Below are 14,137 nucleotides of genomic sequence, written 5' to 3'. Positions count from 1 at the left end.
AAAAAAAAGTAACTAGCAGGAAGTACCGAATGAGCTGCCATTGGCAGCAGGCTGTATTACAATGCACCTCACTTGTACATGGGGTACCCTGATAATAATAGAAGAGCGCTCAGCCAATCAGACAGCGACATTTATGTGTGAGGTAAGATAAAATAACATGTCATGTGTACAAGTATCACATCTGCCTGTCTGTGTAATTACATAATGTGACAGAAACAGCCAAGTGCGCAATCCGTAAATCAGTGTATTTTGTTAATGGTGTATAGCCTGATAAGTATTAAGTGCAAATGGCATGTGGTCAATGATTGAAGTTGTGTTAGTTGTGTTTTGCATATTGTCTTTAGCAGAGAGGAAAACAGATGTGTAGGTGTCAATAAAACAAACATGAACTGTTGTATCCAATATCTTCAAATTTGGTGACAACCTACATTGGGGGATAATGCAGACACCTGTCAGTTTTGGTGACCTTGACACTTTGGCCACTTTTCAGATTCTTGTTACCACGATATCTCATGAACTATTGTACCCAATATTTTCAAATTTGGTGACAGCCTACATTGGCAGATTACGAAAACGCCAGTCAGTTTTGGAGACCTTGTGCTTATTTTCAAGATCACCACAATTCAGATTCTTGTTAACGCGATATCTCATGAACTGTTGTACCCAATATCTTCAAAAATGGTGACAGCCTACATTGGGTTAAAATAATTGCTTATGATGCTGCAGAACAAGGGTTGATTCCCCACATGGGTGCAGTGTGCAATGTATGAAGCCCATCTCTAGTGAATCCAGACTCACTGAATCACTCCATACACAAAGCTGTGTATTTGTTTATGGCCTCCTCATAAACTATGTTCATGATGGTGTTTTGTTTACAAGGCATGCATAAACGTAATCCATCATTACCACTGATGTAGAATGTTATAATTACTGTCAAATTTTGTTCTTGGAAAGGTTACTTCAACAATTATTGCTAATTCCTGGATAATCAATGATTATTTATCTCTGTTACCTGTACTGATAGGCAGCCATTCGCGCGGTTGATTTCACTGCTCAAGTTCCAGACTCCGCTGACATAGCACACATAATAAGAAACTGTACATATTTAGTTTAACAGCTCCAAAATAAAACCTTCCATTGTTTTTTCTGTGTATGCTACTCTGTAGGGGTTTTGGAACACCTGATTTTCTTAACACCTGAGCTGTTAATCTGTCACAATAGGTGGGTACAGCCATACATGTGTCAGTGCTGTTTAGCATGTCTTAAGTAGTGTATATTCGCATCACATTTCTACTCTTCAAAGTGCACATTTTGTATTGAATACAATGACAGCATCAAATGTTATTTTAAGAATGAGCTCATGTATCAAACGTTTATGGAGTGTTTCTTTCTGCATGTTGCAGTCCCTCTGGCTGTACATTCTGGGGGAAGAAGCCCTGGAGTAGGAAGAAGAAGATCCTGTGGCAGCTAGGGACACTAGTTGGTGCTCCTGTAGGTATTACGTTGGTGGCAGGTATAGCTGTGCCTGCAATGATCATAGGAATCCCGGTGTGGGTTGGTAGGAAGGTAAGCCATCTTTCCATTATTTGTTGAAACTCTGCAGGAAAGTGACATTGATTTTGTCATGGCCCAAATGCTAAGGGTTAAAGTTTAAGAGTGCCTTAGAAACAAATGCAAACAGTTTTGCCCTTTTACTTACTTTCGAACATTGTCCATGACTCAGATTATCAGACTATTGATGATTATTTTTGTCAAATAATATATTTGAAAATGAATTTTATGGAGAAACCACATTTCTAGTAGATCTGATATGTTCTGTGTAAAGCTAAAGGATATTTGCATACCTGTTTCCAGCTCCATTCCCGATATGAGAATTCCACCTCCAAACATCGGCGTAACCTGGCCATTACAGGAGGTGTGGCTGCCTCCATCTTGGTGTCTCCTATCATAGCAGGCCTGGCTGTTGGTATGTCACCATTTTGTGGTTCCTTTTTTACTTCTATCTGGAAGAAATGTATAATAGGCACATATAAAAAAGTTTGTACAATTATTTACAATCTAAATTTATCAAACCTTTGTAGACACAAAAGGATTTAAACTCAGAGATTAGTGACATGTATCCAACATGCATAGACGTGCCACGTTCTGTGACACGGGTGGTTTCGTCATTGAGATGTGCAATACGTTGTTGCATGTGCATTCCAAGAAAGAGAAACAGCGAATGCATGCCACAACACTGTCACTTTAGAAAGCTTAACCCATGCTCTTGCGATCGTTCAAAACATTAGTCGACTATTGAACCGTATACCATGCCAAGGCTAAACATCTGTGCAAGTTCATGAGGCCATTGGGATGGTCCATGGTGGAATGTCTCAACAACAAGTGGCTGCACACTTCCACTGCCAGAACACCATTTCTGCACTGGTGAGACACTACCAGAACACAAATGATGTCGTCAGTCGGCCACGTTCTCGATGTCCACATGTAACAACGCCAAGACTGGACGGATGGATAAGGGTGACCTGTTTTAACTACAGATTTCAGACTGCAGTGATGACTGCCCGGACCATCACACAACTTTGCTGTATTCACCCCAGTACAGTTAGACAACGTTTACATCATCACAGAATCAGACCACAACATCCCACCATACGATCTGTCCTGACACGTCATCAAGAAGCTTGCCGAATGTGGTGACGAAATCATGTCCGCAGCCCTTTGTTTGGGTGGAGAAATGTTGTTTTTACAGATGAATCCAGGTTTAACATTTCCCACTGTGATGGATGTCAACGTGCCTGTGGAGGCACGGGAGAACGTTTTTGCATAGGCCTGTGTCTTTGGAATCGCTTTGGTGGTGGTGGTAGTGGTGGTTCCGTGATGATTTGGTGTGGAATAACAGCACACCAAAGATGATTTGGTGATTGTTCAAGGCAACTTAACTTTTGTGGGCTACAGGGATCAGATTCTTCGACCTGTGGCAATTCCTTTTCTGCAACGTAATGGCCCCGGGTTAACATTACAGGACCATGCGCGCATTCATACGGCAAGGGTTGCTATTGATTTCTTGCAGCACCACAACGTTGACTTTCTGGCTTGGCCTGCAAATTCACCGGATCTCTTCCCAGATAGAGCATGTTTGGGACGAGATGGATCGACTTTTATGCCTTGTCTTCATCCACCAGATAATGTCCTTGACCTTGCAACAGAACTTGCACGTTTGATGTTATTCAAGATAAAAAAAAGTAACTAGCAGGAAGTACCGAATGAGCTGCCATTGGCAGCAGGCTGTATTACAATGCACCTCACTTGTACATGGGGTACCCTTTGGGGAGCCTTTGCACGTTTGATAGGCTCTATGCGTCGTCAGTGCACTGCTGTTCTCAATGCTGATGGTGGACATACCAGTTATTTAGCTTGTGACATGGTGGGCGAGCTGGCCAAGGCGTCAGGCTAGTGATCCAGCGAGGTTGAGGTGTTGGGATCGAGCCCACCTGTGACCGGGTGTAAACACCTTGGAGTCAACTTTGTGTGCAGACCCTTTCAGTGTTGTCACAACCCCTAATGCACATAAAAAGAACCCATGAATCCATTGGTGTATGACCAGATGGTGGCGACATGAATACATGCAGACACCTAGTCGCAGGTACACCAACGTGCAGTGAACTTGGACAAAGTACTGACTATATGTCCCAGTCCACTGTGAAAAGGTACCTCATTAGGATGAGAGAGCCCCAATAAATTCAGTGCGCCAAGTGGCAACTAGAGTTATATACTCCCCAGGGAGTTGAGATTGAAATACAATGTGCTGTTGAGATTGACATCTAATGATCGAAGGAAAAATACCAGTGCCTTGAGCATGCACTAGTGCGTGGATATGCGCTCTGTATAAATATCCTATATCATGGTCGTTTGACCCCTGTCCCTCTTGTGGACTTGTGACATCATTGTGTTTGACTTTTCAGTTGAAATTCTCCTGACTTGTTATGGTCTTAAAGTTTATATGTGCCTTTGATAATGTTATCGTACTTATCAACTGGGATAATATTTTGACAATGCACAGTTTCTTTTTGTGGCTAGTATAGATAGTAGAGGGTGCTTTCTTTCAGCAAATGTTGATTGTCCTTTCATGCCTCAGGTATTGGTGTTCCCATCTTGTTGGCATATGTCTATGGAGTGGTTCCCATCTCTCTCTGTCGAAGTGGAGGTTGTGGAGTTACAACCACCAACACGGGCGGAGTTCGTTTCGAGTTCGACGAGGAGGCAGAGGGTACTCAGGCTGGGAAGTATGCAGATACAGGTAGGCTGAATGTACAGTCCTCGTGCATTGATTATAATAGTTAAGGGCAAAACTATACTTTATTATAAAACACATTGGAGTAGAGCAAACGTGTAATCAGTAAACGGCGAAACCCTTCTCTAAGATGCTTCGATGAAAGATCAAAGGTGCCAACAGTACTTTATCAGACGATCATATGCTCTTTTTGGATTGTGTCACAATGACTTTGCATCACTGTGCCATTCTAGTTTGCCCCTCATTATCGAACATTTTTGCATTATGTCACAATGAAACTGACGTCACAGTGCATGTAAGTTGCCATCACCTCATACTGCCTGCTACAGTAAACTTACCGTTGCATCCTGTTTCTTGGTTTGCAGTTGCAGCACTGGTGGAAACATTACCTTTATATTTTCCAACAGATAAAATGTCACATAATTTTACCCACAATTTTCTAGTGACACAGTAACATTCGCAGTGTTTTCATTCCCACAGTGCAATCATGGAATGTCGCTTCACTAGTCAGCTTCATCTATATGTACTGATTTAATCTGGTGTTGGCAGTAGAAATGCAACATTCATATTGCCCAATACTGTTTACATTAATCACCGATGTAATTGAAATAATTTGGAGAAGTTATTTAACCTGAACGTAAATCATCACCAAATTGTTTATCACTTGTTTTTTCTGGTAACAATCATCTGTCCATAGGGCGACAGACACATCAGAGGAATGGCACATCATCATAATCCTTGTGCTTTAATTATAGTAGTTCAGGGCAAAACTATACTTTATTACAAAACACAATGGGGGTAAAGAGAACTATATTTCCTAAATCTATCAGTTCTATAAAATTTGATGAGAGTCTGGGAGGAAGTCTAGTGAGCTGCTGATCCTTGTTGCATATATGTCATATCAGTCATTGTCATGTCCCATTTTCATCACACCACAGGAGACAGCCACAGTGTTGAGACTGGTCACCATGTCGCCAACCCAAGCATCGCCCCTAGTATCGGTGAGGCATCAGTGGGGATGACCAACAGTCTGAGTGCCAGCGGAAGTCACATGGACCGCGTGGGCGGTATACGAGATGAGAGTGACCGGGATTCTGCCAGCAATAGAGCCATTGCTGGCTCAAGTTTGAACGGCTCATTGTGTGGGAGCACATACACCACATACCAGAACAAGTAGGTGACATGTGCCTGTTTTTTTCTTTAAAAATTTACATTTTTGCAATATTAGTACATGTAATGTATTTTACTAATTAGGTTCCCAGTAGCCCACATATGTCACTGAATGCTTAGGTTTGATGGTTTTCAGAAGTCAAAATTGCATGTTATATGTAGCTCAGGCATAGGCATGCGTAGCTCAGACTGGATTATGTCCAGGCTTCTGTGCTGTTACTGGAATATTGTTGACTGTGTCTGAAATAAGGCAGACCTGTTTCATGATTAGGGTTTCAGAAATTCAGTTATTGTGACAGAAATTTCTTTAATGCATTGTATCCACAAGACAGTTGTAATTGAAGCACCCTTGCATGTGATCCTGTTGTTGAGTCTTTCCTGTTCTTTAGAACGCATTGATGATGTACCAGTATATCATCTCTAGAGACAGTGGTTAGCCCACTTGTTAAAGTGTTTGCTTGTCACGTCCAACCCCCCAAGTTCGATTCCCCACATGAGTACATTGTGTGAAGCCCATTTCTGGTGTTCCCTGTCATGACATTGCTGGAATAACAGCATAAAACCCAACTTGCTCACTCTCATCCTTCCTTGTTTGACCTAGACTGGAGGTGCAGGCTGACGTTTCTACCAACCACATGTCTCAGTGTAAGAGAGCCAGCTTCAGCAGTGAGTCTGCCAACATCAGCCTCAGTGAAAAGTCAGCCACAGTATCTTTCTATGACGATGCCAGCACAAAGGCACTGGCAGGGTCTATTGCAGGCTATAGGTGGGTACACAAAGTCAAATGCTTACAGCTGTGTAACATGACTGTCATCTCATCAGTCATCTGTACGTTATTGATCCCTGAACACTGTCCTGATCTACCTAACAGGAAATTTTCATGGAATATGGTGTACATGTATAGTTTTCAGTGTGAAACAAACACTATGGCATGACCTGCCAACCTTGCATGAAATTCCTCTACAGAGTTAATTCGTACCATACATGAGATTCTTCTGAAATTTTTAGGTGTTTGTAGGATCATTCTCAGTCAGTGTAATCATTTCCTTTTGAAGCATAAGTTGCTTCCAGGATTGAAATAATTGCCAGTACGCAACAAATTGAAACAAGAGGTGCAAGGTGAAATAAAACATTGAGTTTTACATGTCGAAGTAGTTTTAGTGAGAAAGACTATTAGCATGACATTGTGGACTTAATATGCAAAGATGATGTAAGTATTAATGATAACTAAAGCTCAAAGCTCCAAGTACCAAGAAGAGACTGAACCCAATGGGAAAGATATCCAGCAATTCTTTCATAATGACTATGGTTAAGATTCAAGTGAACTGTGTGCAATCACTGCTTAGTGAATTAGGGTTGGTGAAGCAATGATCCTGGATAAGGGATTGCCTAGTCTCAACTGTGTAGTAAATTAGGGTATTCGTAGCCAGATGCACAAGGAGTATTGCTCAAGCTTAGAACCCATAAACCTTTAGCCCAAGATCCATTTATGTATCCATCAAAGCTTTTAAGATATTTTTAGTTTCTCATGGTAAGCCAGTTATGAAATACTGCTAGTGATAATAATTTATGTCTTGTATGTGTTACAGCAACAAGGACAGCACGTCCCTGTCCTCACCACCCTGCGAGAGTCACACTGGAGATGACTGTGTGTCCCTGTGTCAGGACTGTACGTCTGACAACAAAAGTCACACGTCACACTCGGAGTGCCCTCGCAAGTTCAGCGCCTCGCAACCAAACTCCCCTGGACTCTCCAGAAGTGTCAGTAACTCCTTCGATGAAGTCAAACTTCAGAAGTGCCGCAAGTGCACACGTTTTCAGGATGTTGATTCCCAAGAGAGTCTTCCTGGCCATTATCAAGGGGAGATGAATAGCAAATCTGACTCGGACAAAGGTATCAGAGTGCCGTTCGTGACAGTGTGTGAGCAAGCAGCTGCTGCTGGTGATTCTGGGTACAGGGAAAGTGTCCTTAGCAGTGAAGCAGGAGGTGATGGAGGTTACCTGCGGGGAGGGGCCCATGCCGAGAGATTAGACAGTTGTTCTTCCCACGACAGCAGTAAAAGTGGTATGAACCTACCCGAGGTGGAAACGGACCGTCCATCCACTGGCTCGGACACCTCACAAAGTGCTATTTCTTTGATTCCACAGTCAGCCAAAGTGAGTGATAGCTGTTTGCCATTCCCACAGGCGTCGCCAACATCCTCCTGTTCAACAGGAGACTCGGCAGACGAAACTACATCCATGATTCGGCGTAGACGCAGCTGTGAGCTGGCCTACGACAATGGTCGTCTTTCTCCAACAGAGATGAAATAAAGCACCCTCTGTTCAAAAGGATGGATCCTAGACTTTATTGAGGTTTCAGTGCTTTGTGTTGATTGAAATTGAGTTTTTGACTCTAGGTTGCACACTAATACTTGCTTATTTTCTTTAAAGTTAATTGCCCCATTAAGTTGTGGCCTAAAATTTTCATCTGATTTTCTTGAGGTGTGTTCACTTGCATGAAAGTTGCCAGTACCAAATTGTACAGCTGAAATCTCAAGCAATTTTGATATTATTTTCCGTCATGTATCATTGGTGGTAACCATGGCCACAGGAGATGTCAACTCCATGTAATGGCTGTGATTATCATGGGGACAACACAGTGTCGTTCCTTTTGAGGCTGGATACTGGTGATATTTAACTGGAATGATCTATCACAGTTCACACTAACTAAATGGTTTATGTTGTAGTCTCAAGTATATATGCTAGTGTAGATGCATACATCTATTCGGTTTGGTCCAGATTTCTATTAAGGGATATTTCTGATTTCAGAATTGTATAGATTTTGTACATGACAAAATGGACATAATGAAATACACATTTCACAATTAATCTCACATGACTGAAAGTCAAGAGAGCACTGACATTGTCAACATCTTCTCTGAACCTGAAAGAGTATTGAAGTTGAACCTATGCATCAAACATGCTGGCTAGTGGCAGCAGTAGGTAGCACCATGGACATCACGAGGAGGGAACCTAGACTCTTGTTTTATATATTTTACTTGTATTTTCACTTTGTATGACCTTTCTGATCTGATGTTATATTTCTGACACATTCTCGCTTTGGATAGTTCTAATTTTAAAGGCTCTTCAACCAATTCAGATTCTAAGCACTGACCCTTTGCCTCTGTAGAGAGATACTTAGATTTACATGTAAAATGCCATGCTACCCTTCACCTTGAGCAACAAATAAATGGGTATTCTTCATACACCATAAGTTACCTTAGCCTTAGTCAAAGAAGAAATAAATATGATCTTTCTGATTCTTTTTGAATGAGAGGATAACCTTTAAGGACTAACAATGAGCATATGGATGATGAGTTTCTACTTTTAAGAACAATTTTGTTGAAATGTTGCAACATTTGCATCACTTGAATCTTACTCATGCCTCCAGCTGCCTTGAAGCTCAAGTTCACAGAGCCATACTATCCATCATATTGACATGTGTAATAGGAGCTGACCCTTACTATCCAGCAGACATACACATTCAGCTGACCCTGACTATCCATCATATTGACATGTGTAATAGGGGCTGACCCTTACTATCCAGCAGACATTCACATTCAGCTGAGGCTGACTATCCATCATATTGACATGTGTAATAGGGGCTGACCCTTACTATCCAGCAGACATACACATTCAGCTGATGCTGACTATCCATCATATTGACATGTTTAATAGGAGCTGACCCTTACTATCCAGCAGACATTCACATTCAGCTGACCCTGACTATCCATCATATTGACATGTTTAATAGGAGCTGACCCTTACTATCCAGCAGATATACACATTCAGCTGACGCTGACTAGCCATCATATTGACACTTTCCAGCAGATGTACTCATTCAACTGACAGTGGATCTCCATCCAATGTACACATTCAACTGATTGTGACTATCCATCTTATGAACACATTCAGCTGATCATGACATTCAATTGACATTCAACTGACAGTGACTATCCACATGTGTTCATTCAACAATCCAGCAGATGAACACATTCAATGGATTGATGGCATAATGCATTTTGAGATGCATGCAGTGATAAGCATACCTTGTCAGACACGCACATGAAACATTGCACAGCAGTTCAAACATGATTCACATAGATTTTACCTACCATGCAACTCTTCCGACAAACTCAAAATACTGTTTATCTAAGCATGTGTTTTGAAATATGACTTATGTTCCACTCAAAACACAGTATGGCTAAGCATAAGTTTCTCACATACAATGTCAAATTCCATGCTATATACTTCTATACCACTGTCATATGCTCACACACAAAGCAAGCAGTGGGTTGTAAGCTGTGTTCAATCACACCCCACCCCCACCCTCCCAAACCGCTGTATGTCTAAACAGGCAGATTTCTGTATATAACTGTATGTTGCCAGTTACCCTACACAGTACCATCTACATCCCTTCTTTGTGCTATGTACCTTGTCAAATTTTGAACACCAAAGGGTATGACTCTACATAAATCTCTGCTGTACACATGTCAAAAGTACAGACACTCCCAATGACTTCGTGTATCTATTCATGGCACATGTTTTGTGCTGGAACACTTTATGAAGTCAAGAAATAATATGGTCCAGCTTTTTACAATATGGTTCATCTTTCTCCTCTGAAGCTTTTGTTACATGCTGTTTGTATGGAACATATTTGTATATTTTCATGTCTTGCCTATATTCATTTGCAAGTGGAATAACTTGTGATCTATTACATATTGTCTTTCCAAGAATTATTTGTAAAGAAAAGTATTTTTACACTGTTTTTCTTTTCTGTAAATTGTCTGTCTGTCTGTATATGATGTAAAAGAATATATATATTTAACTGTTCTTGTTGCTTTGTGATATATGCAAGTTTTAACAAGATAGGGCCATTCAAGATTTCTGTCTCTGGTCAAGACTTCTCTGGTTGGTTTTTGTCCAACATAGCATTTGACATTGTTAGTACCCAGGTGTCACGTGTGAATTTTCCCAGGTAGCATTGTTTCGGGTTTTTCTAAACAGCCTGTTTCACATGACCTTGGTTAGTCTATTGGTTAGAAACTACAGATGGTTTGAAAATCTTTAATTGCTGCTTCCAAATATATTTTTGTAAACAAGATTATTGGAGCAGGGCATTTAATGCACTAAATACAGTATGATATATATAACCATTGACATTTTGGTATATCAGTGGCACAGTGATTGGATATTTTGTACACCAAAATACCAAGAGATGAGGCTTTGTTTGGTATCATTTTGAATTTATTTTTCTATGTCTTTTTTATTAAAGAAATGTGACTCAATGCTTAATTTCACATTAGAAACTGTTTTGTCATAAGGAGGGGAAGCTGCTGATTTGGAACTTAATTGATCTTACTGATTATTCAGTTTGGATGTATTGAAGTATAACCGAAGCATGATATGTATGGAATGATATACTGAAAGCCCCTCAACACCAATATTGCCTCAACGCTCTGAAGGCCACTTTTTCACGAGCCATGTGGGTACAATATGGGACTCCCTATAGTTTTGACATATGACTAGACCCTTGCTAGACACATCACAAAACCTTACTTCTTTGATACTAGAAACTTTCATCAAGGGATACATTTTGTGGATGGTCAGATAACATATATTCTGTCTTCCTTCACTCCATCAATGTCTCGAAGCAAGTTTCACATAGATGTTATTTAATTTCTTTCAACAATTATGATGGCCCTGGGGAGAAAAGTAACTTTACAGAAAGTCATGACTCTTTGAAGTTGATGTAAATAGGTTTATATAGTTAAAGGCATTAGGATTATTTTACCAGTTACTTTAATCTTGAAAGAAAGAATTGTAAGTGCTAAATGTTAATAAGTGTCATTTGTGTGAATGTCTTGTATAAAACACAAGATATGATTTACATTTTGTATATAGTATTAGTCTGTGTAATCAATTTTCTTTATGTTACAGATCTTTATTTATTTATATGTTGTTGGACATGTTGACATTGTACATTACAATTGCTGCTTGTTACCCGGTAATAGGACATCATTAAGAAAACATTTTGTATTCAACCTTGATTTATGAAGTCATCTGAAGAACTTTCTTTTATCCTTCGACAATTTGTGTAGGTTAATTTGATTTCAGCTGCTGCCAGAACAGCACAAGTATGCAAGAGTGTGACACAACATTACATGGACTTGTTTTTCCTTATGAATATACTGCGATATGAAACTTGCTGCATCTGTAAATTTCCAAATTTGTTAATATGGTATATATCAACAAGACCAGTACAAATGTTATTGATGTTTTGGTGTTTTTTTAAAATTCACACATAACATGCAATACGAGGAACATTTCCTTGATAATTGTCATACGACTGCCTTCATTGGTTTCAACAAATTGTACTTATGTCACTATTTATCCTGTATATGTCTTCTTGATATAACAATATGATAATGTACTGAAAATATTCTTCATTTGCTGGTTTTGTATGCTGTGATATATTGTGTGTTATCATATCTCTTTTACCAACTTCTATAACGAAATTGAAGTGTAAAGATCAACTGGAACAGGTTTAGACATCAGAACAAGGCATTGGAAGTTTCATGCTCACACACAAGTTGAAGGAAATTAACAATGGATGTTGTTAATAATCTTTACTATGTTTTCAAATGTTGTAATGCGGCATAAGCATTAACTGTTTCCAAATTTGTACTAATTAATTGAGAAAAACAAAGATGAGATTAACTTATTTAAATGATCAGTCATAAGTAAGCATTATTATTTAAGCTTTTGTATTACATATTTAGTTCATTTGATTGTTGTCTTTTAATGTTGTATGCATGAGGCATGTGAATTGTTTGAAGACTATGGGAGTATATATGAATGTATGGCAAGACTGACATTTGGCAGAGTGTATTTCTCCAGTGGATAAAGTATGTGCCAAGTCATAGGGTACTTTCTGATACAAACACGTCTCTGCAAGATATGCTGCAGAACCTTTTGATTATCCAACTCTGAAAACAGATTTAAGGAGTTAATGCATATCAGCAGTTTTAAGTTGAAGGGTAATAAGATCATTTCTTATAGTGTTAGGTGGAACGTGATTCTGTAATGACCATTTTACGTCATATAACTGTGCTCTTGTGTCTGACAGCAGGTCAGGAATGGATACATGGCCAAATGATTCCACAGTCGCCCATCCTCTAAATTCATGAACCCATTTTCATTTGCATCTTCTGCTAGTAGAGGAAGCTTAAGAAGCTGGTACTATCAATAGTACACAATATTAGCCCATAGTGCAGGTCATTGCACAGTCAAAAGTCAAGTACAACTGTTTCTGGTCAGCATTACCACTACAGCATGTCTTGGTTAAGTTACAGAGCTTACTGGAAAGATTGTCATGAATGTATGTACACGCATTGCAGTTATGACAGCTTGCTCTGTTAACTTGGCTCAGAGTTCAACTCTGTGGTAGAAGGGTAATATTGTAGATACTTTCTTAAGTGAATACAGAAAGAATCAAAGTTAGGTTTTTGAGCAAATTGTTAAGATGAATTGAGAGGTGTGAAAGACACTGAAGCATCAGTGAATGAATGAACATGGTTACAATAAAGTATCTTCATCAGTCTAGTTTGAGAGGTATTCTTTTTCATCACAAATGGACAACAGCACGAAAATATATTGACGAGAGACACACCCATGGATGTACCCTTATGATGAGAAGACTTGTATTGGATGGGATCTCTCATCTTAGTAACTTGGGTTTCAAGCGGTGCTCATTCCTTAAATCCTTTAGTATCATACCAGCTGTTTGCAGAATTGCAGCTATGGCCAAACTGTCTCCTATATTACCCTTTCGTTTGTTGTCAGACGTACCTTCAGTGCAGTGTACATGTGTTTTAGAATTTTACAGTTAACTACAATCCTTTAAAAAGTTATGCAACTCAAATATTTAGTCTCATTGCATTTTCATGGAATGATGCAATAGAAAGGTGAAACCTGTATATACGATTGGCAATGAAATGAAATGGTATTGAGCAATAATAGACTTACAAATCATCAAACGCATGTACCCGTGGAACGCGCAAAATGTGCTTCATGGATGGAGCAAAGCATTAACATTAAGTTTCAGGTCAGTTTAAGACCGCGCAGCAGTGTTCAGTAACGGACATGAGCGAAAATGAAAGCCTCTGCGAGTCTTTGCATTGACCAAATGAGCCTTTTAGATTGCTGTTGTGGACTGTTCTGCCACCTTCTCTGTAACTTCCGCTCAAGTTCATCCAGAGACTGGGGTGAACATGGTGACCGTAAGCACTACTTCCAGTGATTGTGTTCGGCTGATGTTTATGTTTTCTGACAAATCGATTTGACAGTCACTAAAGGTTATGTATTCTTTGAATATTTAACTTTCAGTAACATGTCAGCAAGAATTGCTATCGAGAGTGATAAATATATCACACTGAGAGTACTTTTTGCTTAATATTTTGTGAGGAGTATAGGATCGTGTTACATATAGGAGAAATGTTCCGGAGAAACGTGCCGAAACTATTACATTGACTAAACGAAGTCGTATTGACTATACAGTTATCACCATTACAACTGGTTCATACATCAGTCTTGAGGAAACAAATGGTATCATAGTTACCATGACAACAATGT

At 39.6% G+C, this 14,137-nt stretch overlaps 1 protein-coding gene across 2 annotated transcripts in view; it reads left to right on the top strand.

Moving 5' to 3' along the window:
• LOC137277548 (E3 ubiquitin-protein ligase RNF19B-like) overlaps positions 1 to 13,108 on the top strand; it is a 30,998-nt gene extending 17,890 nt beyond the window's left edge. The window contains exons 5-10 of one of the 2 annotated variants that reach the window (XM_067809331.1): positions 1,404 to 1,566; positions 1,855 to 1,966; positions 4,136 to 4,297; positions 5,230 to 5,464; positions 6,063 to 6,227; positions 7,051 to 13,108. In XM_067809331.1, the coding sequence (XP_067665432.1) occupies positions 1,404 to 1,566; positions 1,855 to 1,966; positions 4,136 to 4,297; positions 5,230 to 5,464; positions 6,063 to 6,227; positions 7,051 to 7,774 (1,561 nt within the window). In that variant the 3' untranslated portion in view covers positions 7,775 to 13,108. The remainder of the gene's footprint in view (positions 1 to 1,403; positions 1,567 to 1,854; positions 1,967 to 4,135; positions 4,298 to 5,229; positions 5,465 to 6,062; positions 6,228 to 7,050) is intronic. The other variant, XM_067809332.1, reaches the window with a different exon arrangement.
• The last annotated feature ends 1,029 nt before the right edge of the window (positions 13,109 to 14,137 follow it).

Source organism: Haliotis asinina, chromosome 3 (assembly GCF_037392515.1).
Source record: "Haliotis asinina isolate JCU_RB_2024 chromosome 3, JCU_Hal_asi_v2, whole genome shotgun sequence".
Lineage (NCBI taxonomy): Eukaryota > Metazoa > Mollusca > Gastropoda > Lepetellida > Haliotidae > Haliotis > Haliotis asinina.
Note: the sequence above shows the minus strand (reverse complement) of the source record. Positions and strands in the feature narration are given on the sequence as shown.